The 27,321-nt window shown below is 40.6% G+C and overlaps 1 protein-coding gene across 5 annotated transcripts in view; it reads left to right on the plus strand.

Annotated features, from left to right (window-relative positions):
• EBF1 (EBF transcription factor 1) overlaps positions 1 to 27,321 on the plus strand; it is a 275,393-nt gene that overhangs the window by 189,239 nt on the left and 58,833 nt on the right. For 3 of the 5 annotated variants that reach the window (XM_065643903.1, XM_065643906.1, XM_065643908.1), the window contains exons 9-10: positions 15,788 to 15,921; positions 23,571 to 23,697. In XM_065643903.1, the coding sequence (XP_065499975.1) occupies positions 15,788 to 15,921; positions 23,571 to 23,697 (261 nt within the window). The remainder of the gene's footprint in view (positions 1 to 15,787; positions 15,922 to 23,570; positions 23,698 to 27,321) is intronic. The other 2 variants (XM_065643904.1, XM_065643907.1) reach the window with 1 other exon arrangement.

The raw sequence follows: 27,321 nt of genomic DNA on the forward strand, positions 1-27,321 counted from the left end.
TACACTAGGGAAAAAATGTGACTTTCAGAACATTGCACAACATGGATAGTAATAACAGTAAGTGAGCCTTGATATACTGAAGGATTGCAAAACTCCAAGCTGGAAATAATTTTCTTTACTTTTGCCAAGTTGTCTTTTTCATATCAGTTCCTTCATAAATGCAGTGAGTCATAAATTCAGGCAATTTTTTACATAATGGCTTGTTATGTGTTCTTGGAGTTTGACCTCACTGAGTGTATAATATTAACCTCTTCGCTGCCCTGTGGACCTACTGTATGTTTCTAATATAAGTGAGCACACCAGGGCTGAATTAGTCCAGTATGTACACCCAGATGGAGCTAGAGCATTTGTGCCTCTGAAGAGACAAAACACGGCCAGAAAGTTAAGGTGCTTCACTTTAAAGATTTTGTAGATAGAGACTCCACTACAATTTCAACAAGATTTTAACTCTAGGGACCGCTGAATTAAGTTGCCAAAACTGTGGCAGGTTCTGCCCAGGTTGCAAATGTTAAGTCAGGACATGGTATCTTCCTAAAATTATACGGCAGGTCAGGGAGAGGTTAAGGGTTTGAGTAATTCCTCACCCAGGAATTGCTGGCTGAGGTTCTCTGCTGGATGCTGGGCAGGAGGTCAGGCTCGGTGAGCCAAATGGTCCCGTCAGGAGCAAAATCTTAGGATCCTTTAGCTTAGCAAAACACAGCAGAGCTCAGATTTATACGGCTCCCATTTAGGTGGCCAAAACTGTGTTAACTAAATTATGCCTCTCTGAATTGTGCTGGTGTTGTTTTTCAAATCTGCACTGGAGCAGACTAGTTGTCTGCAGGCCCAAACCCCCGCTATGTCTTTGGATGTCACTGGGAATTTCACAAGAACTGGGTGGGTGGGTGGAGCTGCCCTTCTCATAGCCAGTCACGTCAAACAGAAAGCAGAAAATCTTCTGTTTCTATTTGTCTAGGTCATAAATCAGCCACTAAGAAGAGCTACTCAAAAGCTTAGAATATCTGGCTGCAGCAATTTTGATCTTTCAAAATTTATTTTTAGTCTGAGGCTAAATGGAAACAACTTTCAAATTATTTTCTGGGAGGCGGACTTTTAATGGTTGATTTGGGTGAGGAGATTCTAGAATTTGAGTTCTGCCATTAGGCTGTAGGTATTTGATGAAGTTGGTGGTTCGAATTTGTGATTTTGGTCATTATTTCAACATTATTTCGTAACGTATATGTACTAACGCTGCTGCCATGCCACAGAAGACTTAAGAGATACCATTTGGAGTATCCAAGCCTTTAATAAAAAGGGTTGCTGTTACATAATGCCCATGGAAATACCTCCTGAAAAGTCAAGCTTGGGTACTCCAATTACCACAGTTAAAAAGGATTCCTGCTTGACAGTCACTTGTCACGGATCTAATGTCACGTTTAATTGAAAAAGGAAAAATACACTATAATGGAAGTAGGAGACACCTTGATTTTAAAAAGATAAGGTGTGGCAGTTTCTACCCACGAGCAGCTGCCCTTTATGTTTTTCAGATAAATGAAAAATAAAACAGCCCTTCCCCCAGAATATCTAAATAATGCCAAGCTGCGATATGTTGTTACCCTCTATTGTTATGAGGATGTCATCAATTCACAGAAAAATAATATCTAGATGAAGATAGAGCACATTTTGTGAATTTCCCAGAGGAGCTTTCAGAACTGTGCTCCCAAAATTGCCAAAAGAAGAAAACATGGGGGAAACTGTCATTAAAATTTGATACAGATTTGTGTGAAAAAAACCCTGTTTTGTTACAGCAAACAGATAAGGGAGTAAAGTTCAGATGGAAATTCTCCAACCACCGTCAGACTTGACTCTTATTTGAAGAGTTAGACCAACCACTTTCTGAAGGTTTGAGGTTTCTCTCCAGACCTCAGAGGAATCAGAGTACAATCAGAGTACAGTTATGTGAGTAGAAAAACCTTAACTACTGTTTGGCAGAAACTTCACAGCTACCAGTACAGGAGAACATTTAGTAGCACTCAAATAGGCAATGAATATTCATAGATAATGAGCATTCATTACATTTCAATTTGCTTTGCTGGCCACTGTGTCACTAATGCAATGGCATCATAGGGGAGAAGAATTACATTAGGATGAGATAAAGGTTTGAGAGATATTGCACTGTATGGCAATGAAGTTTTGCCAGAGGTTCCAAAATGTGCATGCCAGCAAATTACAAAACTTTATATTGTTGTTATACGATGATTATTTCTGAACAAATTCCTCTCTCTTAGCTTTTTTATTATAGGATGCCTTTATTGTTGTTACGTTGGGAAAAGGTGTTTTTTTCACTCCAGTCCCCTGCTGATTTGGGCAGGGTACAAAGGAAAAGGGTTTTGTGAATTGTGGTTTGTAAATGAAGACCAAGAACTGGTGATCTTTTGAGAACTCATCTGGGTGTCGTAAAAGGACATGATTATCGAAGAATGGTGTTCACAGCAGTTTGCAGGTACCCGGACACTTCCAAATGCTTCATGTTAGGCACCCTGGTATTTAAATACCCCAGAGCAAGTGGTGATTATGAAAGGTCTCTGTTCCTCTTGAACTTATGTCCAAAGGTCTGAATGAACTGAGTGCTAAAAACCTCAGGATTAAAGTTTTATTTAGAGAAGATTTTCTTCCAAATTGTCATTTAGAATACTCTGATTAGAACACTTCACAAATAAGGAACTCAGTATTTTTTGCATCTGAGGCTGTACATCTTCTCACTGAACTGAGAGAAGGCCAGTGTAAGCATTCAAGTCTCTCACTGTCCGTTGCAGGATGTCTGCCAAGTGTTTCCCCAGCAAAATGAGTATTTGACAAAGCTCCTCCGCGTCTGAGGAAATGAGTTAATAGCATAAACCAGGAAACTGATGCAGAAAGTGGAACCAACCACAGTGGGATGTTTGGAGTGGTTATTCTAATCTGGGTTTCCATGTGAAAATTATTAATGTTAGTAGTAAAGAATAAAAATAAACTACTAATAATTAATATTGGAATGCAGACAGGCTCTGTGTTTGGCCCAAATCCAAATACAGGATTTTCAGGAGTGCATGGCATTGCAAAAAGTATGCTTTCATTACAGCCAGTAGTCCAACTTCATAAAGTGTTTTTTAAAATCTCAGCCCAAACTGTTTGCTGAGCATAACCAGAAAGCTTTGTGTGTCACAATTAGTCCTTTCTGCTTCCCACCTTCATTCCATAAATTTATGTTTCTCTTTCTGACAAAACAAATCTTTAGGGTGAAAGTGACTGTAATGTAAGCAGTGCTGGTTTATGACCTCATTGAACAAAGCAAATAGAGTTAGGAAGTTTATTAAAAAGATCAAGAAGTAAGTTTTATGAAAAAACTGTCTGAAATTTAGCAGTTTAAATTTATTTCTCAAGAGTAATTCAAACATTTAGATCTGAAAGTTAAGGTACAAGGGCCACTGCGAGATGCTCAACAAGATACTGTCCTTCATGACGAGGATGTTTAGGACTTTCTGAACTTCTAATCCATTTTTGTGAGTCAAGTGCTCACCCAAAAGTGTAGGTACTCCAAAGCAAATTTTTGGACCTGAAGCAAAACTCGAAGGGCCAAGGTGCTTAAAGCTGCAAGTGGGTGTTTGGTGGCATTTTTTAAACTCTGGCTACATAATTTCTATGCCTATCTGTCAGGTACTTTGAAAATACCATTAGGTGCTTACTGGAAGCACTGGATAGCTGGGTGCTTCCTAAAGTGCTGCAGGAACCCGTGTGCTTTTTACTGAAGTGTCTGTTAGCAATGGGAGTATAAGGAAATTCAAAGGTAATTATGCTTGGGTAATACCTTGTCATTATGGTTTTGTAGCTACTCTCTGAGAGGTTTTTTATCAATCCCATGAAAAGGCAAAGTGTGTTTCCCGCAGAGGTCCCTGTTTGGGTTGTGACATGGCAGCAGACGTGCTAGATCTCCCCTGCTCCTGGAGACCGAACACACAGCTCGCATTGCTGATCGCTGAAATCCCGGGCTTGCGTATGGAACTCGTAGGTCTGGTGTTGCCTGATCCATGTGGGAGGGAAGGCCAGCGCTTGGAGGTAGATCGCAGGGCTGACCACGGCGCTGCTCATCTTTCCAGCTGCAGCTTTAGTTCGAGGGTTGGGGTTTGAGGTCACGGCACTTTCCCGCAGCGTGTTCAGGTGAGAGCTTCGCTCAACTTCCCGGGCTCTTGGAGGAGATGAAGAGGGGGAAAAAAATATTTCTGACCGGGTTTGGCTCTCTGAGGCACTGAAAGGTAAAGCAACTCTGATTAGGGGCCCTTTAGGGAAAAATATCCCCTTCCTGGGACTGTGACCTTGAAGGCGGTGGTGAGCGCTGCCTCCTCATCCAGCCCCGAGCCTGAGCAGAGGTGCCTGATGGAAAGCCCAGGGTCAGGTGCCTGTTCAGTATCAGCTGCCAAATGTTTCTTACGAGGTTGCTTCTGGCTGCTTCCTACCTGTGATACCACCTTGCCAAGGTCCCTCGGTCCCGGCAGGAGCCAGCGCAGAGCTCCCAGGTGTCCAGGCTTCCAGAGGTGTCTGCCCGTCTCTGCTCATCGTACACCGGGAAGAGGAGCCTCATTTAGGCAGTTTGATACACCCAGCCAGGGCTGGAGTCTGACTTTGTACACGCTGCAACGCCTTAGGTAGGTGGTCTGAATATGGCCCTAAATAAATAAATAAAAACATAGCGGGACTTTATCAGACACATTGAAAAAACTTCTCTAAGCGTTTGTAGGCTCGGGTCCAAAGTATTCACTCCTCAGATTTTCAGCGTGTTGGTTTTATGTGGTGTCATTGCTGGAGAGATACTATGAACTATAAATATATTTTTATGCTTGTGTTTTTGCAAGTAAAGCCTAAATGGCTAAGAGGAGGCGCTTGACCCTGCATTCAGAGCAGCACAAAGAACAGAGGAGGAAACAGTCTGAAAGGCATTGCACAGGAGAGACAAGGGAGCCTCAGTCTTTGCAATGCAATCAGGGCTTCTGCTTGAAATGCAATTCATGGCTGTCCCACTGCCATCACAAACATGGACTGAGTATTATATTGCATTCCTGAATCAAACCTCCCAAGTAGTAGTAGTTGTAATAATAATAATAATAATAATAGAATTATTTTGTTTACTTTTCTTATCTACCCTTCCCATTCCAGGTAGTCATTAGTTTGTAGTATATTTCTGTCCAGGACAGCAATTCAGTAAAGTCTTCTGATCACTGGGATGCTTTTCTTACAGAAGAGCCAGATTTCCTACCTTTTCCCTCGGCCCAGGGCCTGGAAACCTGAGGCTGTCCATCGGACTTTGGTCTCTCCGTTGGCAGCTCCACGTAACCTGTCACAGGGACAGCCTGAGCACAGGTTTTGCCCACGATGAACACGGATATTTGCTGCATCTGGCAGGCTGCAACAGTGAATGCAGAAGACTGTCATTAATAGATAATAAAAGCAGAAGGAAAATTGATGGGAATAAGCTTTTCTTTTACTGGGACTGATTATTACTTCTTTGTTCTTGGTCTATGACTGGATCGAGACACAAATTACAGCTAACAACACTGGGTGCATGCATGTGTTTTGTTCTTGGCTGGTTTTTAATCTGGAATATTTAACCATGATATCTTCAAAGTGCCATTGTGTCATACATTCTCATGCACTTATAGATTTCAAAGACGAAGAGCCTGCTGCTTCATGTTTAGTCATGCCTTCATCTGTAAATTTATGGCAGTATTATGGTTTAATGAATTGAACAAGTCCCAGAACAACAACAAAAATGCTTTTTTCTTTGAATTTAGATATTGCATACTTTGTTCTTCAAACAAATAATAAAACCAATATGTTTCTTTATTGGTAAACTTCAGGCTAACTTCATCTCACATTACTAATCAAGCACTCAGGGATATGTGTGGCACATATACTTGCGTGTGTGTGGTAAAGAGGCGCTTTCAGTCGTGGTGCGAGACATAGGCTGAACATTCGTATTCTGATAGCAATAGGCAAACCTCCGAGAACAGATGGAGCAGAGTTCAGCACAAAGGTTTAATCCTATCAGGATGATTCCTGTATGACCATCTGGATAATCCGGCACACAAATTCAGTGCCTGTTAAAAATACGACGTAGGCCAAGATTAGCGTCACAGATTTTCCACTAGACTTGTTCATATTTGACTTTATGATTTTCAGACTCCAGAAAATTGCATTAGAGGGCAGCTTGTGATTAGTGAGAGAAATCAGAGGAGGAATAAGAACTCTTAGGGTACTTGAATTTCCCTTGAAGAAACTGGATTACAGGCGCTCCCTGTCCCTGCCACAACTGCTTTGTGTTTCTCGGCGGGTTGTTCTGTTTCTGAAGGATGACGACTGCAAGGTCTCTGTTGTGGGCAGACTTTCTCAGTTCTGCTGAACAAAGAGACTTCAGCTAAAAAATAATTTTAGTTTGGGCTCTTATTTTTATCAGGATGAAATAGATTCTTTGCCACGGGATCCATCTCAGGTGACCTGAATGTGGTGCTATATAACATAGCAGGGGTGTTTAGCTGATTTGGGGGGATGGAGTTCTGCTTTGTTCTTTGTGATAGTGGAAGATTACAGAAAAGTTCAGTAGATACTAATATTTTGTCTGGGGGAGTGAGAATTTAGATTTAGATTAAATTCTGTGTAGCATCGACTAAACCTTGCCAGTGTGGCCAGAACGTACCAGTGTACATCTGGATGTCAAGACTCGCTGCTGTTGTGCGTGGGATGCTGAACTTTTTACACCTTGCGGGGATGGGATGCTGTGGCTCGGGAGCTTTTATCTAGCCCTGTGTTCTGACTCCAGAGAGATTTTTCTGGGAGAGATTTACAATTTTGTTAAGGTACTGATGGAAAATAAAAGAGAGGAAATGAGACCAGGGTAATGGTGAAACAAAACATGAATTTAGAAATAGCATCCACCTGCCTTTCTGTTAGGCTCGGATTCAGCAAAACAGTAAACCACAGGGCTGACATTAAGGAAATGATTGGTCCCATCCTATAAAACGCTTTGCTGATTCAGGACCTTAGTTAGCAGCATTGAAGGACCAGTCAGTTAAATTAAGTAGGTTTTGGAGTATGTAAGCTATGCAGCAATGTTTGTTTTGACAAACTTTTAGGGTTGATTTATATTACATATTTTGGGCTTCCATTCTCAAGGTTACCTTCACCCTCACCCAGAAATTGCATCAGTGCAACTATTTTTAAACTTTATTGCACTTAAACAGATGCAATCTCCTTTCTGGATATGCTTATTGTTTTTAAAATAGTCATATTGACTTAGCTGGGCTCTGTAGCTCTATCAGCGGAAGTTAAATCAGTAGGAAGCCGTTTAAATTGAAATGGGAGAGGCATATAGGACTTTTTTCTCTGTTTTACTAACAAAGCTTTTGAAGTTCACATTAAGACAAAGCAGTGCGATCCCGTGCGCGTGTCACACCTCTAGTCCCCTGGATGCTGTTGCCTCAACTTCCCATCTTTTATGAACAAACACGGTTCCTGCGCCTCTGCAAGTGACCCTGTGGGATGGAGGATGCAGTGAAGAAACTGAGGTGCAATAATTTGAGGGGTCGTGGTAAAGCATTTATCTTGCTTGGGCTCAAAATGTGCCTGTGCATCCCTGAGGAGGGAGAGCGTGCTGCAGCACTCACTGCTTTGGTGCTTGGGTCGGTGCAAATTCATCCCAGAGCTGCACTGATTTAGGCAGGGTGCTGTGACTGGCCATGGCCACCCACAACAATTTCTGTCTGAATGCAAAAATTACAGTTTAAAGCCTGCTTGAAATTTCCTTGAAATAAAAAATAATCACAAGTTTTCCCAATAAAATCGTTAGGCTTCTTGAAAAAAACATTTATATCTAGAAAGAGCATATATACTTTTTCAAGAATAATAATAATGTAGTTTTAAAAAAAATACTATATACGTATTCATGTTTTGACTGAAACTATATATTGAATTTAACCAAATTTTCAGGTGGTTTAGCAACATTACGTTTTTCTTGGGGAATTTATTATTTGCCAAAGAAACATGACAGAGCTTTCTTTTGGAGGTCAAGTTTACCGACTTGCAGTGAAACGCTAAGGAATCTTACTGTTTTTTGAAAGCAGGAGGTAGCTCCCAAAGTAAAAAACAACCAACCAAAAAAAACCCCCAAAACCAAAACAAACCAACCAACCAAACAAAAACCCCAATCTTCCTCCGTGATGTGAATGGGTTCGAAAGAATGAATGCAAATGCATCTCTTGCAATTGGGGAGATTACTAATTAGAGATAACTAACTTGCTATTTAGAGATAATTCTTGCTATTTATAGGTAACTAAATTATTATTTTAATGGAAATGTTTTATGTAAAATACACAGTGGATTTTTTTTTTGTAACACGTCTCTCATTATTCAGGGTTGCCTCCTTTTTCCATGCGATCATTTTTCAGGCAGTGTTCAACAACTGAGAGCTTTGGAAATCATTAAGAGAAACACAGAGGACTCCATGACATGTAACTTTGCTAGCTGGGGCATCAGGAAGGATAAAAGAGAAACACTGGCTTAATATTGATTGTAGGTGGAATATTATACCAGGTAATATACATTTTAAATTGCCATTAATGGAAACTGAGGATCCAAAATGTTAGGTAGAAAATTACAGCCAATACCTTTAATTTCATTACTTGAAAACAGAAACAAATGCAAACTTCCTCCCTTCCCCCAACCTAGAGGGATTGCACGGTGCATGTATTTTTGGTTCGGTGATTTCACCCAGTGCAGACGTCATGAAAAACCTGGTGGAGGTTGCCATTTTTGGTAGAGTGTTGTAATCCTTAAAGCTTGCAAATGGTAAGTCCCAAATATCGAGATGCTGTAGAGGAGGGAGCTGGGAAGGGGGAACGGGGCATCACGTTCTCGTGCCTGTGTTGAATGAAGCTGCGTGAGTTATCTCCTCGAGAGGGAAACCTCTGTTACCCTGTTTCCTGCACAGCAGCTGCTTATTGTCAGGAGAGAATAGGAGAGAGAGCAGGCTGTGATATGAAAGAGGAAAGCAGGAAGATCATCACTTTACTAAGATAAACAGCAAACGCATTGTTTAGTTTGAGTGAAGATTTAATGCTCCAGTACAATATGTAAAAACTCCACCGCATTCCCTTTCCCTGAAGTGTCTATGACTAACCCTTTGGGATGATCCTGTGGACTTTTCCCATCCAGACTGCTTTGGTAAACTTCAGTTTCTTGTGCTGGATACAACTCGGCCGATGCCTCTGCACACTGGACTGGAATGATATGACTATGTGGGTGCACAAACTTTTTAGGGTCCACCCTTTCAGCGTGCTTAAAGTAGGTAAGCAGACAACTCCTGCTTCTCAGGAATGAGAAAGTTATTTTAAAACAAACAAACCCGCCCAAACTGAACCTCCTCACCCCGAATATTTGGTTCATTCTTTTAAGCTGGCAAATTTTTGAAAATTATAAGTTTCAGCTCTGAAAAACCCCCCACCCTTCCCACGATCAAATCGGTTTGTTAAAGTGCTTGATGTGGAAACCCCACAATAAACAAGGATGAATGGAATAACCCTTGCCCTCCATATAACACCCATTTAAATCTGTAATTTGACAAGGGAAGAAATATTGTTTTTCTCCCCTCTTAAGGAAAGACATACCTTGCCAAACTAAAAATATTTGATTCAAAAGGCCTTTAGCACCCTAACAAGTGCTGCACACCTCTGGCTCCAGGATGCTGTGAGAAAGGAGTTTAGGCTCAGATTGTTCCTGGGCATCGCCTTGCTCATAGTCACAAACCCTACGCGATTTCAATAGCTATGACGTACCTGACGGAAGATCTACACCAGATGATATAAAAATGCTGTAGAAAACCTGGAGCTGGTGTTGAGTTGCTGTTACATTTGACTCTGATGCACTGCAGAGACATAGCAGCTCAGTTCCTGAAATCAGAATATTGGTGTTAGGACATCAGCTCTGCTGCTGCTGGTTCTCGTGTCAGGTCGGTTGAGCTCTGCACTGCACAGGGTGGTCTGCAGGTGACTCAAGTGGATTTTGAAATGAGAAACCCCAGTTCTGTATACATGACGTAGCTCTTGGCAGCACTGCGCTGAGCACTGCTCAACTATCTTACAAAATCTAGTTCCTTATTCTGCCACTTCTTTGGTTGTGCTTTTAAGCACTTAAGTGGCTTGTTGAATCGCAACTTCAATAATTCATGGTTTTGAGTGCTTAAAACTGATTTGTCTTGATATTCTGAAAATCAGCAGTTTGGCGAAATCATTTAACAGGTTGCAGGATCAGACCCACACACTGTTGGTTAATATGTGGCTTATTTATGTATTTAGCCTGGAATTAGGTTTTACCCAAGAAAAAAAAAGGAAAATTAAATTAAACTCCAGATATTTTCAGTACTTCCTCTAAGATGAGACGAATTCCCTGTTTCTCTGAATTCCTGGTTTTAACTGCCTTTATGCAACTCTCCTTGCGTGTCACAATACTCTTAAAGAAAAGAAAAATAAAAGCATGTACCCCATCATTTAAACTCCTGTTGCGATGCAGCAACTGTTGCCAGAGCCTCATCTATGGAATAATGGAGGATGAAACCACATTTCATGATAAAAACTGCAGGCGAGGTCACTCTTACAGTCACCAGCACAAACTGGATATTAATCATATCGCAAATACATTTCAGAAGCTAAATAAGAGCAGTCCCAGAGCCCTGCTGATAGCTGTGCATCCCACTAATTCACCTCAGTGAACACATACCTCTAAGCTCAATTAACCCTTATTCCAAGGCCACCCATAAACTTTGTGGTAAATATATTTTTTTTTTTTTCCTCCAGCCTCTGTTTTCTATCAATGGAATAGATCACTTCTGTTGGAGGACAAAACGCCATCTCTGTTTATAAATGCAGGTCCCTAATTAAGAGTATGAGATGGCCAGGGTATCTTTGTGGGGGACTTGGATCGGTAGCTCATTGATTCTGTAAATTTAGATGTTTGATGCTCCCGAGAGCGTCTACTATTTCTGCTGTCTTCAGGTGCTGTTCAAGGCAGACAGAAATGCTTGCAAGGTGGATGGACAGTGATGTTGGGGAGAGGGATTTCCTAGTGCAATTGCTTGCATACCAAGTTAGTTGTTAAACATGTACAAGAAGCTATGAGGAGACGTTATGGCTGTTGTTTTGTTGTTATTATTATTGTTATTAGTATTATTAGTACTGTTATTATCCTCCCTTACAAGCATTGTTCAGAGGCAAATTGGAAATGTGGTAATTAGGCCCTGACTGGTAGTGTAGTATTAGTGTCCTGAGCCAAAGTTCAACGCCCTGAAATGAAATTTAAACCAATTAATCTGTTAGATTTTTATCGCTTGTCCATGTTTTCTCAGCAATTCCCTCAGCACGTGGCCTTTGATCAACTCTCATACAAAAGCTAAAATGTGTGCCTGCTGCTAGCAAGATGGGGCTGACATTAACGTGGCACTCATAAAACAATCAGAGCAGTGAAACCCTCAAACAGACAGGGTATAGTAATATTTAATAAAAGCGTGCACATAATCTTCAGAATTAGCATTTTGTGCCTTGCAGTACCTTTGGGAGAAGAGCTTTTATTTGTGGAGTGATCATTATTATAACAAAGAAGAGCTACCTAATAATTTCCACTTTAACTCTGCAATATGCCACGAGCATTTCTGAACCATTATGCTAAACTGTGGCGGGGTAATCATTTTATTGTCACAGTTTGAAGGAAGAAAAATCCCCTGTATATCAGTAGCTAGGGGAGCACGGGAGCACAAGAACACACTGACACACACAGCACAAAATGAAAAACTTTTCTTTTTTGCTGTCTGTGTTGTGAAATCGGTACCTACCATCCTTTGTATGGAAGGAGATAAGATTTTAACAACGTATATTCTGAGAAAAGATGAAGATTTCAAAAGAACATTGTTTCCCTTGAAAGTCATTAAGGTTTTTGCTCATAAATCCTTAAAATGTATTGATAGAGACCTTAGCTTTGAACTCAGTGGCAAAATTCCCATCGTCTTCAGTAAGTCTGGGATTGCAGTGCCTCCTTCCAGCATCTGTATCTGTTAACTCAAACCGCAGGAGCAGCGCAATAAAACATGTCAGATGTTAACACTGATTTGCCTTGATATTATGCAAAGAAGGAGAGCAGCTCATTTAGACTCAGAACCGTTAGGCCATTTCAGCAGGTGGAGGATGCGGCCACATCCCCTTCAGCCAGGAGCTGCAAGGTCCGTGACTGTGGTTGGATGGGTAATATTTAGCTTTTCCACAGTCCAAAGACTGTCCTGAAAACATGCAGTGAATGTAATACAATCACGCCAAAGAGTCTTAACATCTTTTCTGATAGTTAAGCTGTCAAACTCTTTTCATTCCGGTTGTAGTTGGCTGCCAGCTGTTCATTTAAAAAAATGTTTCTGTGTGTAAGAAAGTGTAGTTGTTATTTTTTATTATAACAAAATAATAATAATAAGTCTCTGGATTTAAAGTCTGTTCATATTATTAATCATGTACACTTCGTTGTCTTTGTTAGAATTGGTCTAAAGTCCTTCACGGTGGTTTGTTTATCAGCGAAGTTCCAGACTTCGACGAAAATCTCTTTTTCTACAGAAAAACCTAAATTTTAAGTAACTTTTTTCTGTTTGTTTTAAAACCACCATTTTAGAAATGATGCCTTGGTGTTACAGAGAGCATGTGAAGTGGTAATATTTTGAAACAAATTATTTTGTTTTTCTTGGAAATATTAAAAAGTGGTGTCGTTAGTTCCAGATAGAGATTCTGGAACTTTGCATACTGAAAAAAAAAAAAAAAAAAGAGGTTCTGTATTTTGGTTTCTCTTGTGACCAAAACAAAATGTAGAAAAATCAAGGTCTCCAATGAAAAGATTGTTTTGCCTAGCTCTGTTTTTCTAGGGTTGCACAGAAGTAAACACCTTCCAGACAGCACTTTGAAAGTTGCCAAATGATTAACAGAAGAAGTATGAAGGGCCTGAGCTGGCCAGACATTTGTACCAGGGACATAAATAGAGTTGAGGTCATTGCCCTGTCCCCCTCCCAGTGTCACCTGTGGTGATGCTGCCAAATGGCGCCTGATTCTTCCATCCTCCTTCCTGGTGCTCCAAGGGAAGGACCTGGGAAGGGCAAAGTTTTAGTAAGACCAATATCCCAAATGACACTGTCTGTTGCAAATATGTCATTGGATAAACATGATTTGTGCCTTCAAAAACAGGTAGCAGTCTGGGTGCCTCCCTCAGCACGTCTCCTCGGGATGCAGCCCTCCAGCACCTTTGTGCAACCCTTCCAGTCCTTACATACACTTGCATTTTAAGATAAGATAAGCTGTGTGGGGAAAGTTGGGAGTCCCACTGGTTTTTTTTCTACTGTAGCCAGGGGAAAATGATGCCCTGAAATCTTTTGTGAATGCATAGGGCTCTTGCTGCTTCTCAGGTAGCACCTGCAAAGAGTACCAACCTGCCCTGCTTATTAAATGACCAAGTCCTGACTTTTCCTCCTCAGAGAAGATGTCCTGGGCTATTGCCAGCTGTTTTGGTGATGCACTGCTTCAGCACAATCGCTACATATTTAAATAAAATTACATGCGCAAGTGGTCACGTTGCAGCCGAGAGTGTTCCAGTGAAAAACCCACAGCCCCAATGCAGCACAAGGACCTGAGTGTCGGCTCAAAGTCCCCTTGGCTGCCATGGCACTCGGCATGTATTTACGATTAAGTACATACACATATAAAGTATCAGAATCAAATACATGAGGCTGCACAGACAGTGCAGCACCTTGCACTTCTGCAAAGAACATCACAATATAAATAGCAAGACCTTTAGCAGGGACCTGTAACTGCAGAACAGTGTCTTGCATTCATTTTAAAGATGAATTGAATCTGTAATTTTGAAGCCTGCATGTGTTTTCTGTTAATGGCTTATGGTCTCAAACAGTTTCTATTCACTGGTATTTAGGAAAAAAATGTTGCTTGTAATCTTTAAGAAAAGTAGCTTGTTCTCTGACACATGGGAAACTGATTATCTTTGGGTTTTATTGTGGGGTGTGGGTGTCCACAATCAACTGGAAATATTGGAAAGGGTGTAATTTGGAAGTGATGTTAATTTGTATTTATGAAAAAGTTTGATTCTGTGAAAAGGGCTAGATGGCATTTTGAGAAGCTATAAATTCTTTGCTGTGAGCTTGGCTGAAAGAAAAGCATTTGGTTTTGGACTTTTTGCAACATTTTTTATGTACAGTTTTATGCAAGCATACTTGAATCAAAATTAAACATATTGAAGTTACTTCTGTGTACGCACTACATTTTCGTGATGGTAATGTTGGGATGTTTCTTTTGTTAGCTCATGTGAAAGTTAATGGCTGCGCTCTGCCAAGTTTGGAATAGGGTAATGATTTTTTTCTGCCTGCGTGTTTGTGTTTTTCGCTGGAGCTGGCATCCCCATCAGCTTAAGTAGTGGAAAAGTTTGTGCCTGACACTTACAACCTTTTGTAGGTGGGGATGGGGTCTGTTTGCTCTGCAGGCATGTGTTCCATCACCAGGGGTGCCAGGCTGTAGCAGTGCCCACAGAAACACTCACTGCTAAGGGTGACTCAACAGCTCCGTTTCCAGCTCCCTCCTGCTTCCCAGCTCCATGTCCACCCATCCTGCCCAGGGACTGGGAGGAAGGAGCTTCTCCAGCCTCACCAACTCTTGCTATTAGCTCCAACCAACCTGAACTTCACTAAATAATCATAAAGGCACACAGGGTCTCTTTAGTGTTTTATGTTTGGAGCATTTTAAAGTCGGCTTCCCTGATTGAATTCATTGACTGCCTTTGCAATTAGAAGGATGCAGGGCAGGGGCTGTGCTGCTACACAGCCACATTAAGTAATTAATGAGGGCAAGGGTGTTGTCCTGGGTGGTGCTGACATGTGCGTTCACACCATTATCTTCTTAGTAAATCCTCACCTGGTGATGTGCCTGCGTGCTCTCCCTTGAGTACATCATCAAATACTCAAAGTTACAAACCAAATTAACAGCCCAGCAGCCTTTTGACCAAGTAGCGATTCATAGCCAAATGCCAACAACCCTAAAAGAAGAGGTATATATGCATATATATATATAGATAGATATAGATGTAGGTGAAGTGTGACTGGAATAACTGGATGGCAGGGTTGTAGGTTTCTGCTTGGCTGTTTTTTATTTTGTTTTGGTTTTTAGTAGCCGAAGCAAGGCAAGCTGGTTTAAAACTAGAACAACCTGGATCTGATTGCAGAATAGTTAAAGAAATGCTGAAGGTTACACACATTTTCATTTAACCAATATTTGCCATAGTATTTATAGGAATTTCCCTGATGAGTTTAGGTTATGATGGATAATAAAGCAAGCTCGCTGGAGATTGTTTTATTAACTCAAGTATGGCACATTTCGTATAGAATAAAGATAGGGATTTGTTCTGATTTCCAACTGGTCTCTGCCCATCATGCTGTGATTTTTTTGTGAATATAGGTTTAGAAAAGTTAATTTTTTCAATGGAGATAACAAAACCAAACAGAAATTAATTGCGAAAAAATACTCCAAAGACATAGTTTGAGGTCATGCACATGTACTAGAAAGAACGTGATTGCTGAAATCTTTGTGTTAGTAAGGGGGGAAAATGAAAGCTCCTTTTATTTTATTTTATTTTTTCAAGTCTTCTATCATTAAAATCTGGTTCTAACAGCAGAATACTTCTCTTTTTCATGTGTGTTGAAAAGCAGCTACACCATGTATCAAAGCCATCAGTCCAAGTGAAGGATGGACTACAGGAGGTGCCACTGTCATCATCATAGGAGACAATTTCTTTGATGGGTTACAGGTCATATTCGGCACCATGCTGGTTTGGAGTGAGGTAGGTGTTGTCTGAACGGTAATGTCTAATAGCTTTGTCTAGCTTCTAGCTAGCCTGTCCTTTTTCTGTGTCACATGCGAAATCAGCAACAAATGTTGAAATGTGAATCCTTTCCTACTTCAGTTTTATCAAAATAGTTAGTCAAATTTACCTGTGGCAGAAATCCAGTATAGCCAGGGGAATTGCATCTCCTCTCACTGGCCTAGAATGTAGCCTAGTGCCTTTTATTCCAAGAAAAGGGAAGGATAAATGCTTGTGTAAATAATTCTGCATTTAGCACTACGATTGCTAAAGGCCCACAGGAAACAAACGTTTAGGGGATCCTGCTTTCCAGGGAAACTGGCTGCTTGTACCTGTAGCTCAGTGAGGTGGAGATTGCAGAAATTCAGCTCCTCTGAATAGCATATCCTTAAAGTGTAGGTGCTTGGTGTAAGTACCATCTACATAATAGCAGCCAAATACACAGTATTGTATCCACAGTGGAAAATAAAGACTTGCCATATCTAGTGGGGGCCTCTGTAGTTTCACAGCAGGCCTTTTTTTTTTTTTTATAATCTATTTATTGCTATTGCTGTTCCTCCCGATTTCTTAAATCCTCTCTTCTCCTGGCACATAATGAAATGCGGAGTCTGATATTCCCCAAAAGCCTGTGGAAAGTTAAAACCCAGGCGGCATCACCCAAACGGCCACGGAAGTCAGGGCAGAGTTCCCACTGGCTTCATTGGCATGGGAAGGCAGCTCCAAGGAAAGGTTCAGATTTTGCATTTATGGCTTGTCAAAAGCATTTTGGGAGTTTTATAAGAAATTGTTATTTTCATTATTTTAATACCGAAATAAACGTGCTAAGAGACAAACCAGCATCTCTGAAATAGCTATACAATGCTTACCCAGTTAAGTAAGGATCTTCTGATGCTTTCCTTTGTATCCTATAAATATTAAACCAATATTATAGCTTAATTCACATCCAGCACATTCCCGCTGCTGACTCCATTGCACACATGGCAGCATTTTTTCCATATGAAGAGTATCCTCTAATGTCCTTCATGGACTTCACTGTTCTCTCTCTCTCACTCATTCTTCCACTTGAGGACAAGTGTGTATGAAAGGGCATTCCAGAAAAGGAGATATATTAAATGAGCCCTATTCTGAAGCCCTTATGTGATCATGAAAGTGCCCCCTGGGTCCAGTGTAAGCGTTTTGTGTGTTCGAATTGAAGCCATTATGGTTATAGACGTCGAACAGGGAAAGGTGAAGAGGCTGGGGAGAAAGTGCTCTGAATTTGGTACTACAGAATTGGATCTTTCATTATAAATCTTGATTCTGTTTGTTAGTCGAAGCCATTAATTGGCAATTTCTAATCTCAGGAGAGTGAATGCTGGTCAAAATATTGTTGCCGATGGTTGCAAGGCTTTGTCATAAAATTAATCATGTTAGAGGAGGTCCAGACCAAAGTCAGCCTGTTTGTTGTGAATGATACGATGGACTGCAAGTTGGCTTTGAGTGAAAACTGTTTCACTGTCTCTCCATTGCAGAATTGCTTCTCAGTTTCATAACCAATTAGAGCAATAGAAAAACCTACAAGGGAAAAGAAATTATTTCTAAAAGAAACAGACATCATAAACAAGTGCAGAAATGCATGAGCTGTTGGAGTGATCCCTAAATAATAGTGATCTATAAATAATTCAAATTACACAAACTAGCCACATATGAAGTACAAAATAAGTTCTTTCATTTGCCTTCCCATTTCTAAAAATATCTAGTGCATTTTCAGTACCCAGGAAGAATATTTTTGTTTTACTTTAAGAGAGTGTAGAATTGAACTGTCGATCTTCAAACCTGGACCGGGTTCATCTGGAGGTGCCAGGCAGGGCCAGTCCTGAGCAAACCTGGCCAGGTTATTTTGTTATTGAATTAAAGAAGAATTTTCTAGTCCTGTTGTTTCACAGATCCAAAGAAAACGTGATTTTAACTGAGCTGTAGAAATTCCAAAACAAAACTAGATAGGCGGAAACAAAAGAAAAAGTGCGTCTTGCAGAGGATGTTCACATGGATTTCTTCTATCCTCAGTTTAAGATGTAATTGCAGGTGGTTTGGGGGTCGAAGTCTAATATTTAAATTAAGCATCGTTTTGCCACAGACTTCGCATGGGACCTTGGGCAAATCACATAATCTGCTTAAAGTTCAATTCCCTTTCTCTAACATAGTAATAAGATTAGTCACCTTCTTTGGAGAGGTGCTGTGAGGATAATTATCGTAAAGGTCCTATATTACTCAGATTTTATTATAGCACAATCCACGTAAATACCTGAGATGCATGGATATTTAAAATATAAATCCTACCACAGTTTGGAAGCCAAGTTAAAAGCCAAAAAAAAAAAAAAAAAGTTCATCTTAAGGGTGAATTTGTTGCTGTCAAGCAGCATATGTTATAAATAATTTGAAATGTAAATAATATATTTTTAATTTATTTTACATGTATTCAAGTTTTGTAATTGAAATATTTATATGCTTGAAATGGAGTTGACTGTGTTAAAAAAGGAGGCTTAAAATGGTTTCTGAAACACCTATTTATTATTTAAACATATATTTTAACTGTAAACACTCTAACATAATTACAACCTTTCTCAGCCAGGGAGAACTAAATAAAAACTTAATTTGTCACATTAATTTTGTGCAGAAATGCACAAATCCTTAACTCCCATATTACTTTATAAAAATTACTTTAAAAGCCCTTGATATTTTTAGAATACAGCAAAATGGGCCATCTAATGCCTTTTTTTCAAGGGACTTTCATAACCAACAAACGGCATCGGGATATCGTGCACATGCTGAACCTGGACAGACAGCTCACAGCAAATCGTCTGTTTGCCAGACAGACTCTGCCTGGCTGTTTGTCTGGTCCATGAACAGACAAAGTCGCTATTTGCAGGTTTTTACCCAGCGTTCTGGGGCTGTGCCTTGTTGCAAATGTTCCAAATCTGAGCTGCTGATAAGAATCCTCTGTTGTTTCTCTGACTGGGGGGCTGAACCTCCGAGAGTCGAGTTTCAGGGCAAATACATGATTGCGAAGACAAAATTAGTTTCTTATAAGTATTCCACAATATTTGCTTTAAATGAACTATTTCTTTAAACATTTTCCTGCCAAGAACATTCCTCCAGCTGTACAGAGTCAGCTGGAAACAACTTCTTTTTCTTTTATACTTAGAAAAGATGAAGCACTGAAACATCAGTTCTTTTACCTTTGTACAGCACAAAAACAGAGGATGGGTTTTTTGGCTTGGCTTTTTTTTTTTTTTTTGATGCTGCTGAATCAAATTCTGTGACACAGATTTTTATTTTGCTTTTTATGTTTATTATTGATTTTGGAAGTCTCTGGTTCTGAGTGCTTATTTTGGAGGGCTGACTCATTTAAAAAAAATGAGTAGGCACCCTCTTTTGGAACACCAAGGTTTATTAAGCAGCATCTGGATGCCCAGAATTGAGGCATGCATAGTCACTGGTCATTTTTAAAAGTATAGGTATCTTAAGGGTCCTGTTCTCACTGAAACCTGTCATTACCTTTAGCTGGTGGGATTTTTCTTCATTCCTGTCCTAATGGTCCTCTTCACACAGAGTCCAAGTAAAATTGATGGCTGATTGTCCCCATTTCCCTAACCACAAGCCAGTGCACAAGCATGCAAAAATAAACTAGTGACTCAGATTAATGACATCTCCTTGTAAAATGTAACTTTTAAAAAAAGAAAGTAACCTGGCACTCTGAAGAGTGTGAAATTATGCTGTATCACACAAGAATGTCTAGAATATATTTTCAAACCACAGAAAGAGGCTTGTTGTACACGCTCAAACCAAATGTGTTTTGGATTTTGAAGGACGTGCACCTCCCTCCATTCTGAAGGTCTCTATCTCAGGGTTTAATGCAATCCACAGCAGATCTCAACTGACATGTAAGAGTTTATATCAAACAGCTAGTGCAGTTGTCAAGTATCAGGCCAATTCACCTGAAAATCCCTTGGCAGAAAAGGTCCAGTTACTAGTTTTATGTCCAGCTCCAGATCTCAATCAGCCAAATGCTGGAATGGAATGGATCTGGGATTTTGGCTGGTGGGTTTATCTCCGAATCACAGGTTAATGTCTTGCTCAAGATTTGCATTTAAAAAAATGTGTTCAGAAATGTACATAACTCATGTTTACGAAAGCTCAGTTCTTGGCATGTCATTGTTATGGTTGTTATGACATCTGCTAATATATCAAGAGTTTGCACCTGAGGTTAAAAGATAGAAATGGCTGTATGGGGACAGACATGGAGGTTCATTCATCTGGCTCAGTATCTTGTGTTTGGCGCTGGGCAATGACAGATGTCTATAAAAGCAGTAGGGTGAGCATGTAGTGATGCTTCCCCAGAAGGTTCCACCAGCCTGCAACGGTTTGGGGCTCAGAGGCTACCACAACTGGTGTCTTTACTTTTAAAATCCCTTGATGCTAACGGCTCACCTTTTCCAGATGCCTTATTTGCAAATATGGGACAGACTATGCCTTGAAGAAGGTACAGCCTGTGTCAGTGTGAGAGGAGAAAACATGGCAGGAAAAGGTGGAGTGGGTTCCCAAGGTCAGGCCACGGGCTGACAGTGTAGACAGGAGAACATCCCATAGTCCTGGAGTTATTGGAGTCAGGGGCAGATTTTCTCTTGCTGTGGGTTGGCCTGGAGTACCCAGACCTGTGCAGTACCCAGACCTGCGCAGTACCCATTGGGTCACTGGGACTGCAAAATGGAGTTAGGGCAATCCAGCCAGCTGGTCACAATCCACGATGCATATCCTGGCAGCACCTGGGAATCAGAGTTCAAGTCCAAAGGTGAGGTTCAGAGGGCAGGTTTTGAAGTGCAGTGACGTCGTTTGTCCCTTAAAGACAATTCTGTGATATGACAGCGATATAGCAGGCTACTGGTGTGCAACCAAGCCAGCCAGTTTCTTTCTGTGTGCATGAGAACTGGAGGCTGACCCAGAACAAAGCTCCTTCTAGCTCAGCACTATATCTCTGACAGTGGTCAGTGGCAGATGCCAAGGAGAAAAAGCAAAAGGCACATGTATTCTGGTATACCTCCCAAGCTTTAGTTCTAGAGAAGGAAGGAGTAAAATATATCCCGGGTATCTGAAGCCATAGGACTTCAGACATAATGTTCACCCTTTGGGAATGTGTGGGCGACATTATTGTATATTTGTGGTTTTAAACACAGTTAAACTTATTTACTTCAGAGCACAAAGGAAAACCAAACTGTTTGTGGAGAACAAACCAGGAAACTTGCTTAACTCTCCCCAGCTCTCTGTAACAATGGACCATAAATAGGTCAGACATTTCTTGGGAACCAGGGAAGATGAGTATTGGAAAATGCCACAAATTATGTTTAAAGCACATTAAAGTGGTGACAGACCAGTAAATGCTGGGAAATTCAAAGATACAACCAGAAGCTGCCTGTATAGCTCGTGCCAGAATGGGGGTGAGGGGTGCAAGGCACATGCTGATACAGTAAGATTAGCATGTTAACCTTTACTATTAAAATCCTTGGCTGTTTTTACAAATATTTTCCCCCTAAAAATGTCATGAATCTTTTCTCCTCTTGCCAGTTCACCCAGTTAACCAGAACCACTTGGGGATGGGATTTATCTCAGCTGTGTTTGGCTGCCTACAGTTAAGCATCTAACCTAAACTTGTCATCTGGGTTTACTGGGGAAAGGTAGATGCTTCCAGAAAGCAGCTCATCCCAACATGAGAGGTGTCTAAAGCACTGGAAATAAAATGCTGTTTGGCAGTGCTTTCTGCCTCTGCTGACTATTGAGGATGTGGAGATAATTGGCCTAGACTTTTAGGCTTGGGTGAGCCCAACTGTAAGACAACTCAATTTAAGTATAAGCAATCTTTGGAAGTTTGTTTGTTTTGCCAGTTGAGAGAGTCAGCAATTTAGAAAAAAGGCAGGTTTCTTTCAAAAATAAATAAGTTCCTAAATCACATGATTTCAAAGCAGAGCCCGAAAATATGTTCTTTGGAGCTCACAAACAAGAAGGCATCAATTCCTACATGATCATTTCTAAATCCACTTCCGTGGATCTGAATAACTTTTGGAGCATCGGATGCTAGTAGTTTTGGTTTTAATCTTCAACTTGATTTACTGTTAATTTTCTTATTTTAAATATGGAGAACTTCCTACTGTGTATGCCATTTCCCTCAGTAGCACAGATGGCTCTCAGACAGACATTATTCTCCTGTGCTTTTTCAGTCCTGTGCTCTAAACAAAGAACTGGTTAAAAGTGTGATTTTTTTTTGGTAGGACCTTACTACAGTTTTGAAAGATTTGGTTCCCAGTAAAAATAAGAATAAAATTAACTTTTTATTTAAGAAAAAAAAAATCTATAGAAATGTGTTCCCCCATCCAGGATGTGAGTCAACCAACAGCACAGAGCAGTTGACTGTCTGTATAGGGTGCCCATGGCTTTGCTCACTGTCAAGGCTGGTTATGGTCTTGATCTTGTTTGCCTCTCTAGAAGTGTTCTAATGTGCCACAGTCAGTTAGAGAAGGATTATCCATGTGCCAGAGCCGCATCTTGGTTCCTGGACACAATCATGTCCCCTTTTCTATGTACCTCTTTTTACTCTTCTTGTCTGAGGGAGCATGAGTAAGAGGACATTCCAGTGATGGGAAGGATAATTCTGCAGTTTTTGAGTGCAGCAGAGATTTGGGATAAATTGCCATAAATGAGTGAACTCCTAGATGGCTCTTATATTAATTTCAGGGACTACATTTTAAATCCAGTCCAGAATCCTGAAAGAGCAAAAATGGCCTAGAACCTGGAAACTGCAGCACTGACCCACCCCAGCCTTTATGTTAAGAGGATCAGGATCCCCAGCTCTGTTAGCAAGAAAGATAAGTTCATCTACTTATTACTGTGTAAATCCACATGTGCGGAGCCCTCTCAGATGTGTTTCAGTCATTGCAGTGAAGGCAGACTGGAAGTGATGGTTAGATGGTTATATTTGGTGTGTCTCATTGTGTGCTCTGATCACCTGCAATGAGATCCAGCATCCTTCAGAAGCCAAGCTTTGCATTTCTGCAGTAATCAGTTACACCTCCACAATATAAATAGAGAATTAAAGCAGCAGCACATGGTGCTTTCGCAGTGTACAGATGTCAGCTGGGGACCAGTGTGTTTACAAGCCTGCCCGGGCTTTAGCTGTGCAGTGAATCTCAGCCTGGGCTTGTGCTGCGCTGTGTTCACACCTGAGTGTATCATTTATCAATCAGATTTGTTGGACACTGTCATGACCCTAATGATCACCTGAGCAAACATGGGCATCCTGCTGCTGTAAGCTAAAGCCATTGCATTAAACGAGGGGTAATGCTTGTAGCAGGAAGCAAGTGCCTGCCATGTATGAAAACAGAAATAATGTTGTTACAACTGAGAAGGAAAATGCTTGTAAATATTGTAGTCACTGGCTTTTGTGTAGGTTATATCAAGATTGTATTCAAACATTGACAGGTTAATTACATGTTTCAAAGCTTGTTTACTCTGATCTGAGAGGAAAGTGTTATTGAAGAAGTGTTCAGCATGTAACAGCGCTTTTTTTCCCCCTTTCCCTTCTCAATGTTTTCCTCTAGCTGATTACTCCTCATGCCATCCGTGTACAGACGCCTCCCCGACATATCCCAGGGGTTGTAGAAGTCACATTGTCCTACAAGTCTAAGCAGTTTTGCAAGGGAACGCCTGGAAGATTCATTTACACAGGTAAGGATGCTTTAGTACTAGATACAACGTGGAGAAATAGGGCAGCAATATATCACACTTGCCAGGGCTCCTGCTTTCATCGTTAAAAGCTGTACTGTATTTTATTATTTTGGCTGGTATTGAAGATACCAATTTAAGGCTGAATTTCAGAAATGGATGACCACAGAGATGAATCTGAAAACATAGTATTGTGGGATTTTTGTTTGCTCGTTTGTCTTCGCAATGGGACTTCTCTTTACCAAGGAGTGGGGAGGAAGGAGAGAAACAGATACTTAAACAGACGAAGAGTACAGGCATCAAGAGGCAGACACACTGGTGCAATCATGAACCTGCCTTCCAAGAAGCATCTTGCTGAATATCTCCATCTCATGTTGTCCAGCAAGTATTCCAAGCAGCAGTAGGTGTGCCTGCCCATCTCACCATGACACACTTGTCTCTGACTCCCAGGGAGGCTCGGTGGCTTTCAGCCGGGCTGACACTGCAGACCTGGTAACTTGTGGTGTGTTTTGGGGTGACGTCCCACACTGAGACCACAGAGTCAACTGGTTTGGCCTGAAGAGTTTTTAACAAAAAACGTGCTAGAACATCTCAGGTGCTGTCAATGTTAAACCACGCTCAGTAGTGACAAGGATGGCATGGGAAGTAAATCAAAAAGCAGCCTAGCTTTTTAAAAAGAATGTGTGTCATTTATTCCTTGGAAGGTATGCATGGCCTGAGAATTAATGGCTTGGTCCAGGTTTCGATGTGCTTGTCGTCTTATGCACTTGTTGGTCGACATATGCAGACAGGATTACTTCTGCAGCTCTTTTCCAGAATCCACTGCAATTCCTTTTCTCATTCTTAAATGCCCCTGAAACTTTAAGAGTAAGATATATCATAAATACTTGTGTCGGTGAGGCACTCTGCATTACACTGGGCACGTATATTGCTCCAACTATGAATGTACACAGAGGGACTCGAGGCAGAGGACAGACCTCTGTGCTCCAGCTGGATAATGAAGCTCTCGTTTGATTTTCATAATGCTGAACAAGTTAAACAAAGGTCTCTTGTAAAGCTTTGTTGTCTTTTCCAAATACCCTCGCCCCAGCTGGGATTATGCACTGGGTTTCTTTAAACTGAGTCTTAAAATGTTCATGTATCACCTTGCTGGCTGAGCAGCAGGCAATTGTGGAGGCTGCGTGTATTTATTGTGAGCATTATGATTTCAACAATCTGTGGGAAATTCATATATCGGACAATAACACACCATATAAAAAAATTATTTAGTGTTTGAATGTGTTGGAACAAAAGAAAAAGCAAAAGCAAAGGTTTAAATTGCCAGCGTATACCATGTGGAAGTGTCAGCCAGAGCTCTGGACAGCGTGACCATGAATCCTTTCCCGTCTCACATTCACGCTCACCATAAGTTGTGCTGTCCTGCTTGCCGTCGAGCCGCCAGCCTGGCTGCGTCTTGGGCTGGTGGAATGGCAAGTATACAGGCAGAAGGAGAAAGGGAGGAAACCTGCCGCCCTCGACATTGCGAAGAAATTTTGGGGGACTTCATTTTGCGATTTAAACGTAAAAATGGCTTGGGCCCTTTTTGCTTTTCAGATCATCATTAATTAGCTTTTCCAGTGAAAAGGAGGGCGGCAGTTTAGCCTGTCTGCCCAAAAGCAGATGTCTGAATGTGAAAATAAAGTGTCCCAGTAGGGAGAGTGTTTCCATATATGCATTTTAAGGTTAGTGTTTAAAACACATTGTTTTTCATTCAGTAAATGAAAGTTATGAAATACTAAAGAACAATGATATAATCAAAGGTGATTGAGTCCGTGGACAATTCTCTCACTCATGCAGCTTTTATAGAGTTGCGGTAGATACAGAAAAGCTATTGTGACTGAAATCGTACCTCACGTAATTTGCATTTTCCTTTTACAGGCAGCCTGAACTTAAATGTGGCTTTTAAAAAAGAACTAAATGAAACTAAAATAAAAACAATTAATGCATCCTGACCTTCAGAAGTGCCTTCCAGCCCTTTAAACAAAATGCAGGTTCAGTACACGCCTGACGATTAGTTTTAGTTAATTGAAAATTATAGGATTGACCCAAGAGGAAAATTTTGTTTGCACTCCAATCACTTTTACAAATTAAGGAAAATTACCACAATTTTGTTTAGCTAAGGTTTCACACTGAGTTCACGAAATTAGCTCAGCCATCCCAACAAAGTCAGCACTTTGTTAGTGAGCACTAGAAAAAAACTAATAGTCTATGGTGTGTACAAACGAAGCATAGAAAAAGCTATGATGCTTTAGAGAACTAGGCCAAGTGTTTTTAATTAGGATTATTGGTTCATTGTAAGTTTTGAAGAACAATCAAACTAGCAGATTAGCTGTTTCTTTTAAAGCTAGAATTTCTTGCCATTCGTTTTTCCCATGAGAACTTGTTTTAACTCCCACATAGCACTATTTTTTTTTTTTTTTTTAACAAGGCCTGCAGGAAATGGACCAATTGGAATTTGGGATACAGTAACATTCCCCAGCATCACTCCAGCCGATGGGAGTTTTTCACAATGTTCTTCAGTGAACTCAGTGTTCTGGAACATATTACAAAACCACAGAGGCCAAATGTTTTCTCAGAGGAGTTTGGCCTCTGTTTTTGGCCGAAAACATTTCAGCATCACTTGCTGCTTATTTACTCTGCTATTAAGAACAAGAAAAGGGGAGAGGAGAAAAGGCAAAAAAAATAAAAGAGAGTGTGTGAGAGAGAGAGAAAAAAACCTGGGGGTTGTGGGCGGTGCAGGAGTCGATCAAGCATAGTTTCCTTTCTGGTGAGAATGTCCCTGCTCGTTAATGGTCCCATTTTGTGGTCAGGTCTCATTTAGAAGAAATTATTTTTAATCAGTGTTCAACAAAATATCCCCTCAAGCCACCTGGCTGTAAACTGTTTTTTTCTTACTGTTAAGTACTTAAGTTCTCAGAAGAAAATACCCAGTGACCCATTAATTTTAGCCTTTTTTTCCCCTTTAACTGCAAATAACTTAGTAACATGATCTCTAAGTAGTCCATGTGCCATCTAGGAATCAAGGTCACATATATACAGAGAAATCCTGGCTTTTGTAAGTATTTTTGAAAGAAATAAACCAGCGTCAACCCTGTGCTTACAAGTAAACATAAGTTTTCTATTTTCCATCTGCAAAGCAAGCCATTAGCATGCACTTATAAAGCAATTATTTCTTAGATTTAAGCTTTGACAGTCCTGAGAGCACATTATAAGATATAGGGAAGTCTCAACACGTCTTGCGTGTGTGTTCATTTTGGAATAATGTTAAAAGTTCATACTGCACACAGAGATACCCAAATTTGCTTGTTGGTGTTTACCTGTGGTACCCTCATCTGTAAGTCTCTTTTGGTAGTGAAGAGCCTTGAATGAGTTTTCATGTCACAACTCAGGAGTGAGGTATGTATCGCTACCTGAGATAATGGAAGAAGCCATTAAAGATACAAATATGTAGATAGTTTGCCAAGGTGACTCCAGGCATATATGGTTGATTTAAGTAAGGGATGAGAATTGACACAGATTTGCGATACTTTTGAGGGGATTTTTTTCTTTTTAATTAAAAAGAAATGGATACATCATGGATAGCATGAT

The sequence above is a fragment of the Caloenas nicobarica genome, chromosome 13 (assembly GCF_036013445.1).
Source record: "Caloenas nicobarica isolate bCalNic1 chromosome 13, bCalNic1.hap1, whole genome shotgun sequence".
Classification (NCBI taxonomy): domain Eukaryota; kingdom Metazoa; phylum Chordata; class Aves; order Columbiformes; family Columbidae; genus Caloenas; species Caloenas nicobarica.